Source organism: Haliotis rufescens, unplaced genomic scaffold, assembly GCF_023055435.1.
Source record: "Haliotis rufescens isolate VD_foot unplaced genomic scaffold, xgHalRufe1.0.p SCAF_4, whole genome shotgun sequence".
Taxonomy (NCBI): domain Eukaryota; kingdom Metazoa; phylum Mollusca; class Gastropoda; order Lepetellida; family Haliotidae; genus Haliotis; species Haliotis rufescens.
In genome coordinates this window covers 58599062-58621330 of record NW_025964112.1, presented here as the reverse complement: position 1 = coordinate 58621330, position 22269 = coordinate 58599062, and the positions used below count along the sequence as shown (strand labels likewise).

Genomic DNA, 22269 nt, shown 5'->3' with positions numbered 1-22269 from the left:
GATTCATCCCTTGCCGCTTCACTCAGTATGTTTGCTAACACCAAAGAGTTCGCGTTTTATTTAGTCATGGTAGAATGGAGATAAACATACTGTGTTTTCAATGTAGAGCTAGGTTACCTGTAGATTTAACCCCGCTAAATTTAACATTTGAAACCTCACGCTGCGCGTTCGGTTCCAAATTCAATTTAGCAGGGTTAAATCTACAGGTAACCTAGCTGTACATTGAAAACACAGTATGTTTATCTCCTAATTACATAACACCAGGGTCCAGGCACCACAAGCAGGAGTTTCAGGCCTAAGAAAACCAGCAGAGCTACCAAACTATGTACACATTTAAATAGCAATAGCCACACAGATTACAAACAGAGACACAGCCCCATTAAGTGTGCATCGTAATGATTAAAACCCACCACATTTTCAATGGAACCAAAGCCCGTGAAGATCCAGGGTAGAATAGGTCTTCAGCAACCCATGCTTGCCGTAAAATGCGACTATGCTTGTCGTAAAAGGCGATGCATGTCATCGATCCCAATTGCGTGGATCGATGCTCATGTTTTCAATCACTGAATTGTCTGGTCCAGACTCGATTATGTACAGACCGTCGTCATATAGCTGGAATATTGCTGAGAGCGGCATTAAACAACAAACAAACATCTACACACGGTGTCTGAAATAACTGCCTGCCCGCGGCTGGTGACTTTTCTGTCGGGCTACATGAAATTTTCTTCCACCTGCCTGACTGTCTGGCAGATAATTTTAAGATTTACACATTCAGTTTTATCATAACACGTAGTAGATTCTCAAGTAACTGTTTGCATTATTTTAACTGAATCAAGACGTGAATTGTCTCTTAGATTTTGCAATTTTTCAATATTTATAATGCCTGAATGTGGGCAGGTAACTTTGAAGATGGGCAGGCAACACTATGGGTCACCTGCCCGACTGTCTTGTTGGGATTAAGATAATTTCTAACACTGTCAACACACTAAGTGTGCACACACTTCGCTTATTGCGGTCCATTCATCTGAGCCCAGCATCACTCTGGACTTTACCTGAACATCAAGCTGACAGTCACATAACGGAAATAGTGTTCAAAGAGGCATTAAACCAAACCCTCATATATTTTTCAACAACAATACAAACGAGGCCATGTTACTATTCATTCACAATAGTGTCCATTAAATCTAGTTCCTGCCATGTTACTATTTATTCACAATAGTGTCCATTAAATCTAGATCCTGCAACTGTTTCTTGACAATGTCACTCCATCCCTTATTGGCTGCTGGGTTGATAGGGCTGGGGTGCATGATGCACTCTGTACGAATACTGTCAATCCCGCTTACTCGTAAAACTGTCCTTGCACGGTTGTACGCAAATTTCCCCACACCAACTATGGTGGTAATGTCAAGAAGCTTTAACACTTCCAGCAATGCCTTGTCACAGGCAGCGTTGATCCTCTTCAGAGTCCTGGACTCAATCTGTGGCGGGGTGATGTTTTTGCCCGTGTCGCTCATGAAGGCAAATGGGCACATGTTGTACACGAAGCAGTTGGTGAAGAAAGTGTCCGGGCTGCCACACAGGTCGCGGAAGAAACCCCAGAACCTTCGCCCAGAAACCTGAAAATGAAGGAATCATCACTTACAATAGGTGAAAATTGTACCTGTCTGTGGTTGGTTGGTTTGTTGTTTAACGCCGCACTCAGCAATATTCCAGCTATATGATGGCGGTCTGTAAATAATCGAGTCTGGACCAGACAATCCAGTGATTAATATCATGAGCATTGATCCACGCAATTGGGATCGATGACATGCATCAACCATATAGCTGGAATATTGCTGAGTGCGGCATTGAACAACACACAAACAAAACACCAAACCTCTAGAATGCCGAATTAGGTAATAAAAATGAAAAAAAAAAATCATGCTTTCTACTGTTTTTATTGCTATTCTTGATAAACATGATAGATAGCTGCCATGTTTTAATCGCCTTTCTGATACTAAAAGTCTGTCTTTAATTCATTTTCTCAGAATCTTACCTCTGACCTTGTACAATTGAGTCCGGTCACCTGACGTTTCGGGTGTTCTGGACATGGCTTGAGAACAGCCCCAGGTATCTTCAGCCAATCTCTCACCATGCTGCTCTCACCAAATGGCACCTACATGAAACATAAAGCATACAACTAAACAATTCCTCAGGAAGTATCGTTGGCAAAGAATATAGACATCATTAGTACAGTGTAGTACTCGTAGCCAAGCACATTTCTATAAATAGTTGGAAAAACAATTCAAAAGACATCAAAATCAAGAAATTACAAATATTGTGAAGATATCAACTGTATTCACCTTAATACTACAGATAGCCAGGAAGGCATGCTAAAGATGGGTGGGCATTTTTGAAGGTTGGGAAGCCATGATACTCTTTACCCCAATACACTAATACAGTTGAGTTTGTACTATCTTATATCAATTTAAACAGTTTATAAGTGTAATTTTATAATTAGCGGAGTTGTGGAAAGTATCTTTAAGAAAATATATTCATATTTCCTTTATGAATGTACTGCATCAGCTATGACTCGTATCAAACACTTTTGTGAGTATTCCAGGAAATTATTGCATCAAATACGCAGGAATCATGTGTCAAGTAAAACAATGGTAACACATCTGTGCTATAGGTCTTCAGCAACCCATGCTTGCCGTAAAAGGTGACTATGCTTGTCGTAAGAGGCGATTAACAGGATCGGGTGATCAGGCTTTCTGACTTGGTTGATGCATGTCATCGTATCCCAAATGTGTAGATCAATGCTCATGATGTCAATCACTGGATTGTCTGGTCCAGACTTGATTATTTCAAAACTGCTGTCATATAGCTGGAACATTGCTGAGTGCGGCTTTAAACATCAAACAAACAAAACATTAGGGCAGACACCTCGTACACCAGCTCCTCCACTCAGACGAGAGTACAGACTAGCCTTCTAACTTCCTAGCCCTTCTAACTAGACACCTCTAATATTTTAACAACAGATCCTCTGAGCGCTATATGCATAGGACTTGTGAACAGCTCATGAACAGCTTATTCAAAATTGACTGCCTCCGTGGTCTAGTGGTAGAGCGTCGGCCACGTCATACCAAAAGATGTTAAAAGATGGTACTTGTTGTTACCCTATCTGGCGCTCGGCATTAAGGGGCTAAAACAAGGACTGGTCGGCTGGGAGTCAGTATACTGTGTCTGAGTGGGATATTCATGTTATACTGCGGCATGGTATCTCAGTGAGCTAGCACTATAAATCGGCATCAGTCCAGACTAGTACAAGCAGCCACACAAACACATGCATGCACGTGGCTATATAAGTGCAATAATCTTGGACGTTAAACCCCATTTCACCTCACCTCACCTTAGTCAAAATATGTTTGAATTGCAAATGCACCATGCGGGAAGTGGAGAAGAGACGTCACACCCTAAGAGCATCCGTATAAGAATATTATTTAGGCTTTGTAAGTACCTAATTACAATATGTAGGTTCTGGTTTTGAATTTGTGTTCTTCTGTCCTTGACTAAATGCATGACCATATCAGCTTCACCGCCGCAACAGGTCGAGTTAATTTGATTTACCGTTTAAAGCCAAGATATACTGAGGTTGTATTTTTTGTATTGCTTAAAAATATTAACTATAAAAAATACCCAAAGGTCTGTCAATGTTATTTGAAACGCAGCATCAAACAACAAACCAACTAAACAGGTCTCACTACTCACCCCGTTCTGTGACATTCCCCATGGACCAGGGTTCATGCCAAGGAACAGGATCTGCTTCCTCGAGTTGCAGAACTTCTCAACAAAGTTGTAGTGAGGCTCAAAAGCATATTCGAGTGGGTTGTACACAAATGCCACCTTAGGAGGCAGGGTTATCTCCCTTAGCTCCTCACACTGTGTCTTCTCAATAGAAATATAGCGCTCTGCCACTGATGGTGATGAAGACTTTGGAACAAACAGGTAAATACCTCTTTGAGAATGTTCTGTCTTGATATTCAAGCACCTGTTTGTCAAATCATCACAAGTTTCAGTACCAGAATTCACAATGTCTGATTCTGATATGGTACTTGAAGATTGATTTGATTGGTGGGCTCTCTGAGAGTAGTCTGACTGGCTCAAATACAAAAAGTCAGGTTCAGTTTTGTGATTTAGCATATCAAAAGGAACAAAAGTTCCATGCATACCAGCATTTGTTGTGGAACTATCAGTACCGGTAATATATGGAACTGGAGGTGGAGAGGTATCTGATATGAAATGGTTCTGTTTGGTAAAGTTCCTGGAATCAGCTTGAACATTCATACTTGAAACTGTAAATTTCTGAGGTAGATGAGACAACATTCTTTTGTCCCCTTCTTCATGGCCTCTGTCATTTAATAGTGTAGTATCACTGTGGTGATGTGATTGATTGTGTTCTTTCATAAACGAACCAGGAATGCCTGCGTGGGTCATTGATGTCACCTCTCTTGTTTGGTTAATATTACTTGGAAACCATGGTAACATATTCCATTTGGGTACTTGATTCAGCTGATCATTCTTTGTTAAATCTTGTGGTTCATCCTTTCCCACTACTTTTCTACATTTGAAATAGTCCTCCATCTGTTTCTGTGAAGAGATTCCAACAGATGGAGTGCCACTGTCAGAACCATGAACTCTCTTCAAGGAAGAAGCAGGTACCCCTCTACCTTGACACTCCATTCTCTTTCAGGAAATGTTGAAGATCTGTCCAACTGACACTTATATGGATTCTTGACAGTACTGGTAGCTATGAAGATATCTTCATCCTCATACGTACGAAAGTAGTAGATCTACAATAAGCGTTAAAAAATCATACAGTTACGGTGATGCCTGATTCATGATCATGAGAAACTACCTGTACCGTGTACGACGCAATGTTATATTTAGGAACGTTATTTACACACGTCATGACCTCACAGAGCCTGATTGAAATGACCCAGTATCACATGAGCAGCAATCATGGAGTAATCTTTGCAATCGCCAAAATAAACCGATCTAGCCAGTAGATTGTGTGTGTAGTCACCTAAAGCCAGTGTTGGATATAGTGTTATATTATAGTAGTGTGAGACTAAAACAGCAGATTCTTAAAAACATTTTGTTCTATATCAGTTTAATATCACAAAACTTCAATAACCGCTCCCTAAACAGGAAGTACCTGTGGACGCCATTGTTGGTGTTGACATCTTTACCGAACGGAGTGTCAGCTCGCTCTTCTCTTCAACATGAATCGCCTATTTGGAAAGGGGAAAGCAAAGGAACCTGCGCCGAATCTCACAGATTGTATTTCAAATGTAAGTAAGATGACAGTAGTCAGTCGTATGTAAATATGTTATGTACATAGCAATACACTGGTTACAAACATCACAGAAATATTGTTAGCAAAGGAAAATAGTCAGATCAAGATTATCGTTGCATTCTCGCTTTCAGATATATCATTAGTCATATTGTCACTATGAAGTCTCTCGATCAGAACATGTGGTTGTTCATGCCAAATACAGGAATGTACAAGATAAAACGTGAATAATGAATGTTGAACTTGAAGCCCTTACCATTCATTACGATTGCGAAATCATGCGTTATGTCCGGATCTGGTCCGTCAAATAGCAAATTTGTGATTCTTGTTTCAGATTGACAGTCGAGGAGATTCGGTTGACAAGAAGATAAGTCGGCTAGATCAAGAATTGAACAAATACAGGAATCAGATGAAGAAGATGAGAGATGGTCCATCAAAGGTAAGAATGACAAACAACAGGGAGTAGTGCACTTTACCGGGTGCACTTTTTCAGATCCATTTAGTGCTGTGGGAGCTCTAACAGCTTGGCTAATTAATGCGTTAATTAGCTGACGTTCTTCCACCATGACCACTGGACCACGAGACCACGAGCGCTATCACATGTAATCAGTGCTCGTTTAACGGGTCATTAGCATTTTGATTAGCACCCTATTAACACGCATGCATAATTCAGTAAACAATGAATTGCGCATGTGTGTGACGTCACAGTCCGCTCTCCCATTCAGCTTTTCTTGAAACCACACCCGCCATTGTTTATGTCAACATGACCGACCAATCGGATTAAACTGATTAACGTTTGAAAAAGTAAGAATTTATGGCTAACCCTTGCCCTCAGCAAGCTAACCCTAAGGACCTAACAGGGGTGTGGGATCATAAAGACGTGTAAGTTTCCCTAAGACCGAAAAGGGGTGTTGGATCGTAAAGACATGTAAGTTTCCTTAAGACCAAAAAGGAGTGTTGGTTCGTGAAGTGAGTGTCACTGGAGCGTGGTAATTGAGCGGATGGTAGAGCTCAGGCTGCGCCCAGTAAACTGCATTGTTGCCAAACGACATAGTCATGGGGGTGTAGATCTCTGACTTTGTGTTTTTTTGCTGTTGGATCTCTACTTAACACATTGGTGCCGACTAAATGGCATTATGTCTGTCTGATTCTGCAAACTCAATGAAGACATTAATACAGGACAAGAAAATGCTGGTTAACTTCAGAGCTTAATTTGTTTGCTACAGGTCAACTTTTCACCTTTTCACAGATAGTGTGTGTGACATCCATTTGTCATAAAAACAATGCTTCACACTGAAATTTGGTGATACATACAAGTGAGTGTGCACGATTAGAATGAGAAACCAGTCAAGCAAGTAACCGCTGTACCTTGCAGGGTTGTTTAGGTTGTTGGTTTTGCTTGGAGTTTAAAGTCCTTTACCATGTTTACTGGTGGTTAGTCTTTGACCCATGAAGATCCGGGGTAGAATAGGTCTTCAGCAACCCATGCTTTACGTAAGAGCCTACTAACAGGATCGGGTGCTCATGCTCACTGACTTTGTTGATGCATGTCATCGTATCCCAACTACGTGGATTGATGCTCATGAAGTCAATCACTGGGTTGTCTGGCCCAGTCTCGATTATTTTTCAGACTGCTGTCATATAGCCAGAATATTGTTGAGTAAAGCGTTAAACAACAAACAAACAAATCTTGTCCAGACTTTAAAACTTGCATGCCGCAGTGATAAAATTGTTATGTTGTTGACTGCTCTTGAACAATATCTACTCTTTTAGATAGTTTCATGGGTAGTATTCTCGCAGATATGTATTGAAACAATGAGCAAAAACAATGTGACTTCGTAAGACTACAGATGATGTTTGACATTGCTTCAAGTAGGCTACATGTAATCCATTTCATCTGTAATTGGTTGCTTTCTTTATCTAAACAGGGAATATAGTATGACATATTTGTTATCATTTTCTTTCCAGTGTTGTAAATATTTAAAGTCATGATTGTACATAGTTGTGACTGTGCCTTGAATGAATTCATGGGTATTGTGCGTTATTTATGATTTTTCTTTGCAGAATATGGTCAAACAGAAGGCAATGAGGGTTTTGAAACAGAAAAAGATGTAAGTTTCTTTGTGTATCAACATGACCAATTGAATAGATGATGAGAACCGATTTATGCACTTTGTATCTGAAGTTAACACCCAGCTATAGCAGTCATCATTAGCAGTGAGGGAGTCTTTCATAGACTATAAACTTGAACATAGGCAGTGATAGGGAGTAACCATGACGACACTTTGAACAGTATTAACCTGCATGGAAAAAGGAAAACCAGCTGTTCCAAATTAAAGGTAGTCGTTGAGCACTCTCACAAGTTGTTGCTCCATGCTAACATGAGGCCTACATTATTGCCCTGTTTTTAGTGTTGTGGGGTTAGCTAGGGGAGGTGAAGGTGAAATGGGGTTTAACTCACTCACCCAAGATTATTGCACTTTGTGACGTGCATGCACGTGTGTGTGGCTGCATGTACTTGTCCGGACTAATGCCGATTTTATAGTGCTAGCCCATTGAAATACCATGCTTCAGTGTAAAATGAATATCCCCTCAGACCAATTATATGGACTCTGAGCCAAACAGTCCTTGTTTTAGCCCCGTGATGCTGAGCACCAGGTAGGGTAACAACAAGTACCATCTTTTAGTGTCTTTTGGTATGACTCAGCCGAGGATCGAAGCCCGGCCCTTATGCTCTCCGGGTAGACACTCTACCATTAGACCATGGCGGCGGTTGTGGGGTTAACTACCCATATGTCCTTGTTTTGCGAGATACCTTCAACCATTGTGACATAGTAGGTCACATGTTGCTTCAGCATGTGTGTTCCTCTAGCCTTTGGATATCGCTCGATGACTTCCTTTAAACCATACCATAAGTTTGGTACCATAGATTTAATACATTTATACCCTCTTGCTGTAAATTATTCAGTTTATTACGTCTATTATTATTTAGTAATTTGTAGATCATACAGATGCCTGTGTCATGATGTAAGATACTGTTGTTCCAGTTTTGAAAATGATTAGTGTTCATGTATGATCACAGATGAGGTTAATGCTTGTTATGAATCTGACAGGTCGTGTGTTTCTTTGATCTTGATGAATACTTATGGCCATGATTCCTTGCCAGGTATGAAAGTCAGCGTGACCAGCTGATGCAGCAGTCCTTCAACCTGGAACAACAGAACTTCGCTATCCAAACCATGAAGGACACCAAAACAACAGTAAGTAGAAGTCAGTCTCAAAACAACAATAAGTAGAAGTCAGACTCAAAACAACAGTAAGTAGAAGTCAGACTCAAAACAACAATAAGTAGAAGTCAGACTCAAAACAACAGTAAGTAGAAGTCAGACTCAAAACAACAGTATCTAGAAGTCAGACTCAAAACAACAGTATCTAGAAGTCAGACTCAAAACAACAGTATCTAGAAGTCAGTCTCAAAACAACAGTCAGTTGAAGTAAGTCTCAAAACAACAGTATCTAGAAGTCAGTCTCAAAACAACAGTATCTAGAAGTCAGTCTCAAAACAACAATAAGTAGAAGTCAGACTCAAAACAACAGTAAGTAGAAGTCAGACTCAAAACAACAGTATCTAGAAGTCAGTCTCAAAACAACAGTCAGTTGAAGTAAGTCTCAAAACAACAGTATCTAGAAGTCAGTCTCAAAACAACAGTATCTAGAAGTCAGTCTCAAAACAACAGTATCTAGAAGTCAGACTCAAAACAACAGTCAGTTGAAGTAAGTCTCAAAACAACAGTATCTAGAAGTCAGTCTCAAAACAACAGTATCTAGAAGTCAGTCTCAAAACAACAGTATCTAGAAGTCTGTCTCAAAACAACAGTATCTAGAAGTCAGTCCCAAAACAACAGTAAGTAGAAGTCAGACTCAAAACAGCAGTAGGTAGAAGTCAGTCTAAAAACAACAGTTTGTAGATGTCAGTCTCAAAACCACAATAAGTAGAAGTCAGACTCAAAACAACAGTAAGTAGAAGTCAGACTCAAAACAACAATAAGTAGAAGTCAGACTCAAAACAACAGTAAGTAGAAGTCAGACTCAAAACAACAGTATCTAGAAGTCAGACTCAAAACAACAGTATCTAGAAGTCAGACTCAAAACAACAGTATCTAGAAGTCAGTCTCAAAACAACAGTCAGTTGAAGTAAGTCTCAAAACAACAGTATCTAGAAGTCAGTCTCAAAACAACAGTATCTAGAAGTCAGTCTCAAAACAACAATAAGTAGAAGTCAGACTCAAAACAACAGTAAGTAGAAGTCAGACTCAAAACAACAGTATCTAGAAGTCAGACTCAAAACAACAGTATCTAGAAGTCAGTCTCAAAACAACAGTCAGTTGAAGTAAGTCTCAAAACAACAGTATCTAGAAGTCAGTCTCAAAACAACAGTATCTAGAAGTCAGTCTCAAAACAACAGTATCTAGAAGTCAGACTCAAAACAACAGTCAGTTGAAGTAAGTCTCAAAACAACAGTATCTAGAAGTCAGTCTCAAAACAACAGTATCTAGAAGTCAGTCTCAAAACAACAGTATCTAGAAGTCTGTCTCAAAACAACAGTATCTAGAAGTCAGTCCCAAAACAACAGTAAGTAGAAGTCAGACTCAAAACAGCAGTAGGTAGAAGTCAGTCTAAAAACAACAGTTTGTAGATGTCAGTCTCAGAATAACAGTATCTAGAAGTCAGTCTCAAAACAACAGTATCTAGAAGTCAGTCTCAAAACAACAGTATCTAGAAGTCTGTCTCAAAACAACAGTATCTAGAAGTCAGTCCCAAAACAACAGTAAGTAGAAGTCAGTCTCAGAACAACAGTAGGTATAAGTCAGTCTCAAAACAACAGTTTGTAGATGTCAGTCTCAGAATAACAGTAAGTAGAAGTCAGTCTCAGAACAACAGTCAGTTGAAGTCAGTCTCAAAACAACAGTCAGTTGAAGTCAGTCTCAGAACAAGTCAGTAGACGTCAGTCTCAAAACAACAGTCAGTTGAAGTCAGTCTCAAAACAACAGTCAGTTGAAGTCAGTCTCAAAACAACAGTATCTAGAAGTCTGTCTCAATACAACAGTATCTAGAAGTCAGTCTCAAAACAACAGTATCTAGAAGTCAGTCTAAAAAAAACAGTATCTAGAAGTCTGTCTCAAAACAACAGTATCTAGAAGTCAGTCCCTAAAGAACAGTAAGTAGAAGTCAGACTCCAAACAGCAGTAGGTAGAAGTCAGTCTCAAAACAACAGTTTGTAGATGTCAGTCTCAGAATAACAGTAAGTAGAAGTCAGTCTCAGAACAAGTCAGTAGACGTCAGTCTCAAAACAACAGTCAGTTGAAGTCAGTCTCAAAACAACAGTATCTAGAAGTCAGTCTCAAAACAACAGTCAGTTGAGGTCATTCCCAAAACAACAGAAAGTGGAAGTCAGTCTAAGAACAACAGTAAGTAGAAGTCTGTCTCAGAACAACAGTAAGTAATATTGAAGACTACATCTTAAAGATGCTTGTGACCACTTTTCAGTTAGAAATATTATGAACATATTTCTTGAAATATGAATATATTATTTTTTTCGTTCAGGGATGTATATGTTTTCTTTCATATATTATGCCTACAATTTCTAGAATTATATTAGTAACTACTTTTGTAATATGCTCGTGTATGATGTAGGGGCACTGATGAGGCAATCATCTAAAGTGCCACAATACGCTGTACAGAGTTGTATCCCTTGGGCACTGTGATCATAGGTTTGATTCTTGTTTCACCCCAGTATTGTTTCTAGGTATGTCAGCACCATACCCATGCCCATGGATTTTACCAAAGTGCTAAATATCTAAGACCTGCATCACTTTGGGCTTTTCTCATCACATTCAGCTGACACACCGTGATATAACTGGAATATTGTTAAAAGCGATGTTTAACATCACTCACTCACTCTCTCTGATATGTTAAACAGGTGATTTAATGTATTATAATGTTTGTGTTTTCTACAGGTTGATGCCATGAAAGTTGGAGTTAAACAGTTTAAAAAAGAATACAAGACGATGGATATTGGCAAGATTGAGGTGAGAAACCTTTAAAGAATAAGGCAATGTTATTTTGCTGAGCTCATGATGGCTTCGGAGGCATTGAATGGGTCTGGGTGGTCAGACTTGCTGACATGGTTGATCCATGTCATTATATCCCAAATGCGTAGATCGATGCTCATAATATCTGTCACTAGATTTTCTTGTCCAAACTTGACAACTTAAAGACTGCCATCATATGCTGGAATATTGCTGTGTGTGTCATTTAACAAGAAACAAACAAACACAGTAAAGATTTGGGGATACATTACATGAATGTTTGTTACCATAACAATATTTAATAAGTTTAAAAAGTAGAATGATTAAATCATTCTTGAAGATCCGAGGTAGAATAGTTCTTCAGCAACCCATGCTTGTCGTAAAAGGTGGCTAATGGGATCAGGCAGTCAGGAACAATGACTTGGTTGATGCATGTCATCGATCCCAACTGCGTGGATCGATGCTCATGATGTCAATCACTGAATTGACTTCTCCAGACTCGATTACTTACAGACTGCCATCATTTGGCGGAATATTGCTGAGTGCGGTGTCAAACAACAGACAAATCTCATGTGAAACAAACTACATCCCACCATAGACCCATTTCACTGGTCACGGTGCAAGACAATTCACTTTGGAACCTCTTGGTGAGTGACAGAGCCCTGAAACTATTTTACAAACATGTTACTATAGCCAGTTTGAAATGTTTTAGGACCTGCAAGATGAGATGGAAGATCTCATGGATCAGTCCAATGAGGTCCAGGAGATCATGGGACGGAGTTATGGCATGCCGGAGGTGGATGATGATGAGCTTGAGGCAGAGCTTGATGCCTTGGGTGATGAGATTGGCCTGGATGAGGACGCCTCTTATCTTGATGATGCTGTCAGTGCACCGTCAGCACCTACAGGCGAGCCTGGAGCAGACAGCATGAGGGTAGGTGATGCTGGTGTCTGTGTCTGTGCCACTTGTACTGGACAAAATGTAAACAACGGTTTACCTTGCTGTGCCACAGACCATCCTCCATTACCCAGTGTATTATATCTCCATTCTATTTTGATAAATTCCCTGGACCCATTTACTGAAATAGTTTTGAGTAGGATCCGAAGAACACAGTGCTAAAACTATGTGTCTAATCAAATTACTTCCCAACTTCCCGAGGCAAGAGAGTTAACTGACTGTTGAAGTCCTGTTTCCACCATTGCCTAACTAGGCTTTATAGAGTCATATTTTGGCTGGACTAACGAGTCTATGCATAGACCAATCAAAATCACGTAACAAATTTGACATCTGGTTCGTAAACTGCCGTGCAGACTTGCAAGGTTTGCAAGGAATGTGTACCACCAACTCAATGTCAACAGATATTTTCCAAATCTTTTCATGTTTTTAATCAAGGTGCTCACAATTTGATGCACTTTGTGATGTAGGACCCAACTTATCACAATATGGATTTTAATTATCAATCGGATTGTCTTGACTGTGCGCCGTCATTTTGTTTGAAGCAAATGCAAGTGATATTAGAGGTAGAATCTGATTAGTCAATTTGAGGGACAAGAAGGGACATAACTCTTATTAGCCACTGGTTGCACTGCGATAGAGCCTTGAAATTCCAGCCAAGTTTGGCAAGGGTGTAAACTAGACTTCAATTGTCAATAAACTCCCTTTCCTCAGGAAAATGATTATTCCCTTGAACAGATGATGAACAAAAGAAATTCTCTGCTAAGGACTGATTGAAGTGAAGACTTCACTTTCCAAAACCTAGCTAAGGTGGATAGTGGTTGTAAAAATGTAATACAGATATAATACACTGGACAATCAAGGATGTGCCACTAGAGTTTAATAGGATGGTGCGTGGCATACTCCCAGTCCTTGGTGAAGATTCATTTGGTGAATGATGAAAGAGCTTAAATCATAAATACTATAATTTATGCAATTCCCTTTGACCAGAACATGACATAAGTAAAGCTCTATGATAGTTTTGTGTGGATGATCATGAGTAACAAGTAGAAGGTCGAAGCTTGCAGTGGAATAAAATGATTATTCCCAGTATGTTTTAATGAATATGGGGCTGCCTCCATGGTTTAGTGGATAGAACATCAGCCTGGAGAGCAATAGATCAGTTGTTCGATCCCCTGGTCACATTATGCTAAATGTCAGTGTAATGTGTCTGATTTGGGTATCCATAATATTATGTTGAATGGCATCTTAGTATCCTTGCACTATTTAACCGTCAGAAGTCCGGACTGGTACAAGCAACTACACACAGACACACATGCATGCACATCACTTTATCGATAACTAGTCTTGAATGCGACATTACCCCTTTTCACCTGACCTATGTGGATGATGCTTTTGGGTCAGGATGATGCCAGGTCGTCCATTGCTCCAAAATGGGCTGTCAAGAGTTGCATCCATTAGGCCTCCGAGAAACCTATGGTCATTGGTTCGAATCCCAGATTGGCCCAGCGTTATTTCCCATTCATGAGTTACCTCCCTTACACTACTGTTCTATAAGCAAAGTGGCTTGTGGGTGTGTGAATATATGTCATATCAACCATATGTTTTGTTAATTCCAGGGAGATGTTCCTGTTGATGAATTCGGATTACCCCAGATTCCCCAGTCAGCCAAATAGGAGCCAGCGAACTACACTTGTTACTGATTGTCACTCTGTAAATATATAAGTGAGTTTGTACAGACATGTTGTTGTAACTGTGGTCAGATATCTCATACAGTGAAACTGTATCCCAGACTTGGCGATATGGTGGGACCGATCTCTGTCAGCAAATGCTTTACGTTATTCTTTAGTCTGTGGAAGCTGACTTTACAGGGTATTGTAAAACATTTAATCTTAAGGTTCGAGACTGACATACTCAGAAAACCGAATTTGGTATGGTTGTTCATTTAATTTAAAAACTTAAGACTACTCTATGCATTAGTGCTGTAGATTTGCTCCAACTCATTTATTTTTTCAAGAACAAGCTGAATCTAATTATTTGTGTCTGGTGTTCAGACATCTAAACAACTTGCAAGTCTTTTTCATGAATATGTGATGATTTATCATTATTCAACATTTTCTGTTACTATGATGTATATACTGCTGTTCAGTAAATCAGTCTCAGATGCGTTGTGCTGTTGCTTTAAGAAATATGTGCGGTAACACGTATACTGTTCTACCAGCTAAGACTGAACATTTCAACTGTAACAAAAAATTATGCATGATGTACCAAGGCAAAAGAAATTCAGTATCTCACAGACATGTGAATTGGGTAGACTGTGCATAATATAGTATATGTGCACTGATCCTTTGGTTTATGAACAAATATGTAGTATGGCTGTAATTTTGTAGATATTGATGTATGAATGATTCAAGGCAGTGTGTGAAATTCAGTGACAGTAGTACTAGTCAAACAGCTATAGTTCAGAGTTTCTCCTTGAGACAAAGTACATTTGGATAATTTCCATAATTTTATCAACATCTTTCATGACCAAATTTGAAGAAAAGAATCTTCAGCACATTTTTTATGACAGTGTCCCAGAAAATGGAACTGATTTGAAAACCTGTACCTTATGAAAAACAATACAGGTCATAGTCCTCTGTACCCCCACCTTGATTGGGAACTGTTTAACTGTCTAGAGACCATGTACAGTCTAGGTCTAGACACAGAGACATAGTCTCAGTGTTGAATGTTAGATTGTTAAATTGATATGCAAATATGTCATGAAATTTGATTTAACAGATAATGATAGTTTTGAATATCTCAAAGCATTTGTACTGCCGAAAGTGGTGCCAATTGGAACAAGCCTAATCTATCTTTAACACTACTCCCCATGCGTATGAACGTTAATGGAATTAGTGTGGAATTTAGTAACGTATTTGACTGGGTCACACCACAATAACTGTATGAACAGTCAGACTAGCCATTGAGCTTCTGACATCTAAGATGAAGTGTGTTCACTACAAGTATTTCACACACTGCTTTAGAGCTATCTTTTCTTTGTTACAGCTTATTCTATTGTAAGCCAACTGGAGGGTGTGTGGCGGCAATATCATGCATCTTAGGCTTAATAAAATAAAAAAATTGGTTCTCAGGCAATTTGAGAATATACAATAATTCCGAAAAAATTAAGTATTAGAGCATTTTACTGCTGGGGTCGTGTGTTCGAGATGCGGAATATATAAACATTTTTTTTAATGGAAATAAAAATAATGTGTGGCGGACTTTATGATGACGCGAGCGGTGCCTGAGAACCAAGACTGTAATTTTTTTCAGCCTTAGTTATGGCTCTTGATTCTTGAAACTATTGTTAAATCACTCAAATGAAGTCAGGCTAGGTCAAATTCTTCATCATTGCGTACAAATGTACAAAATAGTTAAAATCAGCTTGTTGATGTAAACATTGTAAGTTATTTCAAGTGTTGTCATATTTATGCTCATTTTATTAAACATTTTGTACATATTGCGAATGCATTTTGTTGTCTCTGTCATGTTATATCTGCAGCACAGCTGGATGCAATGTCACAAGTCCCTAACTAACACACTGGTCATCTTCACTGAAAGACATTATTGATGTGTAGAAAAACTACAACATTGTCCTGAATGTGACAGATTTATGAATATGTTTTGCAAACTTGAAATGGGTTCGTTGAATCCCTGCTAGGCCACTAGTGTTAGGTCGCTGCCCAGACACTTCTCCTTCAGTGCTGAAGCTGAAAGGGGTCACACATGTTCCTGCCATTGATGACTTTGGTTCCAGGGCTCTGAAATGGGCGCTGCCTTTCAGATTTTGGTCGATTGCAGGATTTGCAAAGCATGTGTACTGGCTACTGTCCACAAATGTTTTCCAAATCTTTTCAATCTGATTCGTTGAATCTGATTGGTCAATATGGGGGACACATAGAAGGGACATAACTCATAATATTCACTGGTGCCACCAGGATCCAGCTACGACATTTCAGGCTCTTTCGGCAAGGGTGGAATTGGACTTTTATAGTCGGTTAACTCCCTTGCCTCGGGAAGAGGTTGTTACACTGCCGGGCATTCGGTGTTATGAGGATAAAACGACTGGTCAGCTTGGAGTCAGTACCATGTAAAATGTCAGAGTCCATGTTGAACTGTGGCATGGTAGCTCAGTGGTCTAGCACTATAACACTGGCATTAGGCTCGACAAGTGCAAGCGCGCATGCACGTGCTCGTGGATTTCACCAAAGTGGTTAACATCTGAGAACTGAATCACTTCGGGCTTTCCATAACACTCAGTTGAGACGCCGTGATGTAACTGGGAACACATTGAACAAGCACACATGCTCACACACACACGTGCTCGTGCTCGTGCTCGTGGGTTTCACGAAAGTGGTTTTCCTCCCACATTCAATCTCATTAAAATCAGATCTTAGTTCTTGCTATCGCTAAACAAAGATCTGAGGACATACCAATACGGGTGACGTCAGAGCGACCTCTCATCCAACCAATCAAAGCATCGCTTACCAGATATTAAAAGTGACAGTTGGAATGTGCTTTCTAATCATGCAACCTCGAAAACGTTAACACGGGGTATTCCGAACGACACATCCGTTCCGAACGACACATCCAGCCTGTACGACTGATTCCATCAAAATTTTCGTCTATCTCTCGCTTCCGTGGGATCAACATTTGAACGGAGGAGGCGTTGCACAGTACATGGGAAGCACCGCCATACAATCTCAACCACATATTAGACATTCCGGAATGTTCGTTTGTTCAGTTTTCAAAATTTTAATTGAGAAATGTGTCAACATATTTTTCAAGCGTAGTCTGAAATGGAAGTGTAGTCGCCAGGTTGAAACGAGTGCCGTAAAGCTCGAGAAAGGTGTTTTCTAATTGGCTGATGTCGACTTCTTGTTAGTCATTTCAGTGGTCCGTCAAAGTTCGCAAAAGGTCGTTCTGACCGGACCCGTTCTGTCCTCAGATCTTTGTTTAGCGGCAGCGAGAACGTAGATCTGATTTTAATGAGACTGCAAAGTTCTGAGGACATCCCATTACGGGTCATGTCAGAACGACCTTTCATCCAACCAATCAAAGCGTCGCTTACCAGATATTGAAAGTGACAGTCGGAATGTGTTTTCTAATCATGCAACCTCGAAAACGTTAACACGACCTTTCGCGAATTTTGACCGACCAATGGAATGACTAACAAGAAGTCGACAATAGCCAATCAGAAGGCAGCTTATTATTATAAGTTTCAAACTGACGACTACGCTTCGAAACATATTTAGACATATACTCGATTAAAAAAATAATAGCTGAACAAAAGAACATTCTGGAATGGCTAATAAATGGTTTAGATTGACTGAATACAGACATAGAGTCCATAACTGTCGTTCGGAATACCCTGTGACCTGAGTGTGTTTTTTTCGAGGTTGCACGATCAAAAATCACATTACAACTATCACTTTCATGATCTGATATGCGATATGTCGTTCTGACATGACCCGTAATGGCTGTCCTCAGATCCTTGTTTAGCGGTAGCGAGAACTAAGATCTGATTTCAATGAGATTTTCCCACATTAACCTGACACCCCGCGATGAAACAGAAATACTGTTCAAAGCGGCGTTCAAAGGTGCTTCAAACCCAAGTCACACCAATCCTCCAAAGCTCTGTGCAGACTGAGGCGTGTCATGATCCTATAACCCTTGATTCAGATCTCAGTTTAGCCCCGATTATAATGTTTGGATTGTCAGCACCGTACACATTCTCACGGGGTTCACCAAAGTGGTAAACATGTAATACCTACACCACATTGTGTTTTCCTTCCACATCAAGCTGCTGATATAAGTGACATACTGATTAAAGTGTTGTTAAACCTACTTCACTAACTCAATAAGCATTGTCACGACAATAATAAATGTCAAATGTCATATTATCATGGTTACAACTCATAAGTTCGCTCGTCACGCCGAAGACCCGGGTTCGATTCCCGACATGGGTACAATGTGTGAAGCCTATTTCTGGTGTCCCCCGCCGTGATATTGCTGGAATATTGCTAAAAGCGGCGTAAAACCATACTCATTCACTCACTCACTCACTACAACTCATAAAAAATGCCCCCGTGGTCTTGGGGAGAGTGTGTCTGCCAGAAGAGCGGAAGGTCGGCAGTTCTATCCAACCTGAAGTGGGAGGGGGATATAAGGAATAGCTCCACCCTTTCGTCCGTCTCGTTTGATTTTCGGAAAATAAGTCCACGCCGTTCAATATTTACTGACCAAAGTTTGCACAGATATCAGTCTAGGCATGAACTAAGGCCTTTTGCTATTTATGAAATTTTGAAATTGTTATTTTTCCGATTTCCATGACAACACACTTGACTAAGGTTCAAATGAGGGAATAACTCAAACAAAAGGGGGCACGGGTGGCCCAGTCGTCTAAGGCGCCGCAATTCGGTGTGCAGAGTTGCGTCCCTTGGACACGCCAGAAACCTATGATTGTGGGTTCGAATCCCGGTTCGCCCCGATTATGTTTATAGGTTTGTCAGCACCATACCCGTGCTCGTGGGTTTCACCGAAGTGGTAAACGTCTGGGACCTGCATCACTTCGGGCTTTCCTCCTACATTAAGCTGACACGCCGTGATATAACTGGAATACTGTTAAAAGCGGCGTTAAACTCAACTCACTCACTCACTCAAACAAAAACGACGAAACATGTCCATTTTCCAAAAGCAGAGTCGATTGTACGTTTCCGACCATATCATGTCCACGAATCACCATCAAATAGTGATACCAGGTGTTCGCGAAAAGGTGAGCGTGTCCTGCCCCACCGTTGTCACCCGTCACACACATCTGAAAAAGCACGGGAACATTGGTACAAGTCAACTAGGGTAATATTCAAAATAGTTCACTATTTCTTGATCAAACTCGGCACATATATAAGTCTACACATGAACTTGTGCATTTGGCTTTATAGCAATTTTGGACAAAAAACCCATAAATATCGGTTTCCATGACAAGAATTTAAATCAATGAAGGGTTCATTTCCAGAGGATGTTTTTAAAGATATTGTTCGATGAAGTCACCAAATAGTTTTTCCACACAAAACAACCGGCTATAACACCGGGATCATACATATACATGTATAGTTCTTAGGTGAAAATATATATCTGGTTTAAGCTCGATACCTTGATCGCCTTGATATAAATGTAACATTTCGGATGACAGCATAAAAACAATTCGCCGAGTCAATCTTATCATCGAGAAACGGCGAGGCCTGTCTTAACAGCATCTCACGCGAGTGGAGAGATTCGGTTATTTCTCAATAAATCCACCAAAGGTGCACATGAGAAACATATACATCACAAACAAACGGTTATCGGTTATGATGGTTACAAATATTAAATCATCGTAAATTTGGTTTGGTTCAATAAATATACAGCAAAATTAGACATTTTATCAGATAATTACATTTTCAGGTTCAACTTTTATTTCGAGCCGGTTCTGATGTACAATACTCTTTGTTGTGGAAGATCTTAGGAAGTAGTCGAATTCGTCGAACAGAGGAAGAGTTTCATCAATTACAGAATCTTTCTTCTCTCGTTATAGATTGCAATCGGCCAACTTCTGCAGAATTTAATAATGTCAAGCATACGTTTTCAGATAATAATCATCATCTCAAAAGTAGGTGACGTTTTATTATGTTGTAATAAAGAAACGTTCGAGATTGATTGACATTTACCCTCCAGGATTGTATCTGGATTTGTCAGTGTTGGTTCTATACTAGTATATTGCCCCATACAATGTCGAACCAATATCCTATGAAGAGCTTCCGATCACACCAACATGTGTCAGGAACCCTGTCCTCAAAACCCCGGGCTATGACATTAATGACATTAAATAATTGGAAGCTATCTCCCATCATCAGTTTCCATATGATCGTATTGTGTTTCATCGCAGACTCGTCCAGCTTTCCGCTTGTTTCTCATCGATCTCATCTATTCTAAAACACATTTCTGAACGTCATATATAGTCATTATTGTGTTGAAGATCCTGTTGTAAGTTATGGAGCTACTGTAACGTGTAGTATCAATGACATTAACGAGGCCTGCTGTCACCAAAAAAATTATGAGATGACAAATAGTATCAGACTGCACTAGTACTCTCTTAACTGATGATATATGGGTTGTTTATCACCACTGATTAGGTGTCATGGAGCTCAGAGTCATGTAATGCAATTAATCGGCAAGAGATATATTGGCGTTTCACATAACATTGACATTTGGGTATTTTTTATATTTAATATTTTTGAGCAATACAGAAAATACAACCTCAGTATATCTTGGCTTTAAACGGTAAATCAAATTAACTCGGGCCTGTCGCGGCGGTGAAGCTGATATCTAGTCCAGAACAGAACACAAATCCAAAACCAGAACTAAAATATTGTATTTAGGTACTTACAAAGCCTAAAAAATATTCTGAAAAAGATGCTCTTTGGGTGTGACGTCTCTTCTCCACTTCCCGTATGATACATTTGCAATCCAAACGTATTTCGAATAAGCTGTTCACGACCTGTTCACAAGTCCCTTGCATATAGCGGTTAGAGGATCTGTTGGTCGCATTTTAAAATCTTAGAGGTGTCCAGTTAAAAAGGCTAGGAAGTGAGAAGGCTAGTCTGTACTCTGGTCTGAGGCGAGCTGGTGTACGAGGTGTCTGTTTAAAGCCGCACTCAACAATATTCCAGCTAATCCAGTGATTTACATCACGCAATTTGGATATGATGACATGCATTAACCAAATCAGCGAGCCTGACCACTCGATCTCTTACAGCAAGCATAGCCGACAGAACGGAAAGCATGGGTTGTGGGGATAGTGTAGAAGACCTACCAAGGTGTGCACTCTGGTCTCAGCCGACGAGATAGTATGGAAGACCTACCAAGGTGTGCACTCTGGTCTCAGCCGAAGAGATAGTATGGAAGACCTACCAAGGTGTGCACTCTGGTCTCAGCCGACGAGATAGTATGGAAGACCTACCAAGGTGTGCACCCTGGTCTCAGCCGAAGAGATAGTATGGAAGACCTACCAAGGTGTGCACTCTGGTCTCAGCCGACGAGATAGTATGGAAGACCTACCAAGGTGTGCACCCTGGTCTCAGCCGAAGAGATAGTATGGAAGACCTACCAAGGTGTGCACTCTGGTCTCAGCCGATGAGATAGTGTAGAAGACTTACCAAGGTGTGCACTCTGGTCTCAGCCGACGAGATAGTATGGAAGACCTACCAAGGTGTGCACCCTGGTCTCAGCCGAAGAGATAGTGTAGAAGACTTACCAAGGTGTGCACTCTGGTCTCAGCCGACGAGGTAGTGTAGAAGACCTACCTAGGTGTGCACTCTGGTCTCAGCCGACGAGGTAGTGTAGAAGACCTACCTAGGTGTACACTCTGGTCTCAGCCGACGAGGTAGTGTAGAAGACACCTCGCATGGGAACGTGGACACGACTGGACATTACATACACCAGTCTTTTATAGCAGATGGATGTTGCTGCGAAGTTTTGCATTTATTTGGTTTGAAATATCCGAAGAATTCCGGTCGTGTTGTACATACATGTTTTAGTTCTATTAGCATTCGCAGCGTAATTTCCGTGAAAACAGTGTGGATATAAGGGCTGAAAATGAATGCACTGTACTTCAGTTTCAAATCCACCTCAAGTGTAAATGACCTGTGAAGATCCGGATAGAGAATAGGTCTTCAGCAACCCATGCTTGCCGTAAAAGGCGAATAACTGGATCGGGTGGTCAGGCTCGCTTAATTGGTTTGATGCATTTCATCGTATCCCAATTGCGTGGATCAATGCTCATGATGTCAATCACTGGATTGTCTGGTCCT

The 22269-nt window shown here is 40.3% G+C and overlaps 2 protein-coding genes across 2 annotated transcripts; one reads left to right on the top strand and one right to left on the bottom strand.

Moving 5' to 3' along the window:
* Nucleotides 1–564: 564 nt before the first annotated feature.
* LOC124114159 (single-strand selective monofunctional uracil DNA glycosylase-like) lies at nucleotides 565–5012 on the bottom strand. The gene is made up of 3 exons (XM_046474730.2): nucleotides 3751–5012; nucleotides 2036–2155; nucleotides 565–1616 (listed from the first exon to the last, which is right to left on the bottom strand). The coding sequence occupies exons 1-3, from the start codon at nucleotides 4720–4722 to the stop codon at nucleotides 1203–1205; spliced, it is 1506 nt and encodes a 501-aa protein (XP_046330686.2). The 5' UTR covers nucleotides 4723–5012; the 3' UTR covers nucleotides 565–1202.
* Nucleotides 5013–5167: 155 nt separating this feature from the next.
* On the top strand, nucleotides 5168–15884 carry LOC124114169 (charged multivesicular body protein 5-like). Its single transcript, XM_046474742.2, has 7 exons — nucleotides 5168–5333; nucleotides 5670–5774; nucleotides 7400–7446; nucleotides 8502–8595; nucleotides 11353–11424; nucleotides 12137–12358; nucleotides 13999–15884. Exons 1-7 carry the CDS (start codon nucleotides 5265–5267, stop codon nucleotides 14053–14055), a joined length of 666 nt encoding a protein of 221 aa, XP_046330698.1. The 5' UTR covers nucleotides 5168–5264; the 3' UTR covers nucleotides 14056–15884.
* Nucleotides 15885–22269: the final 6385 nt, after the last annotated feature.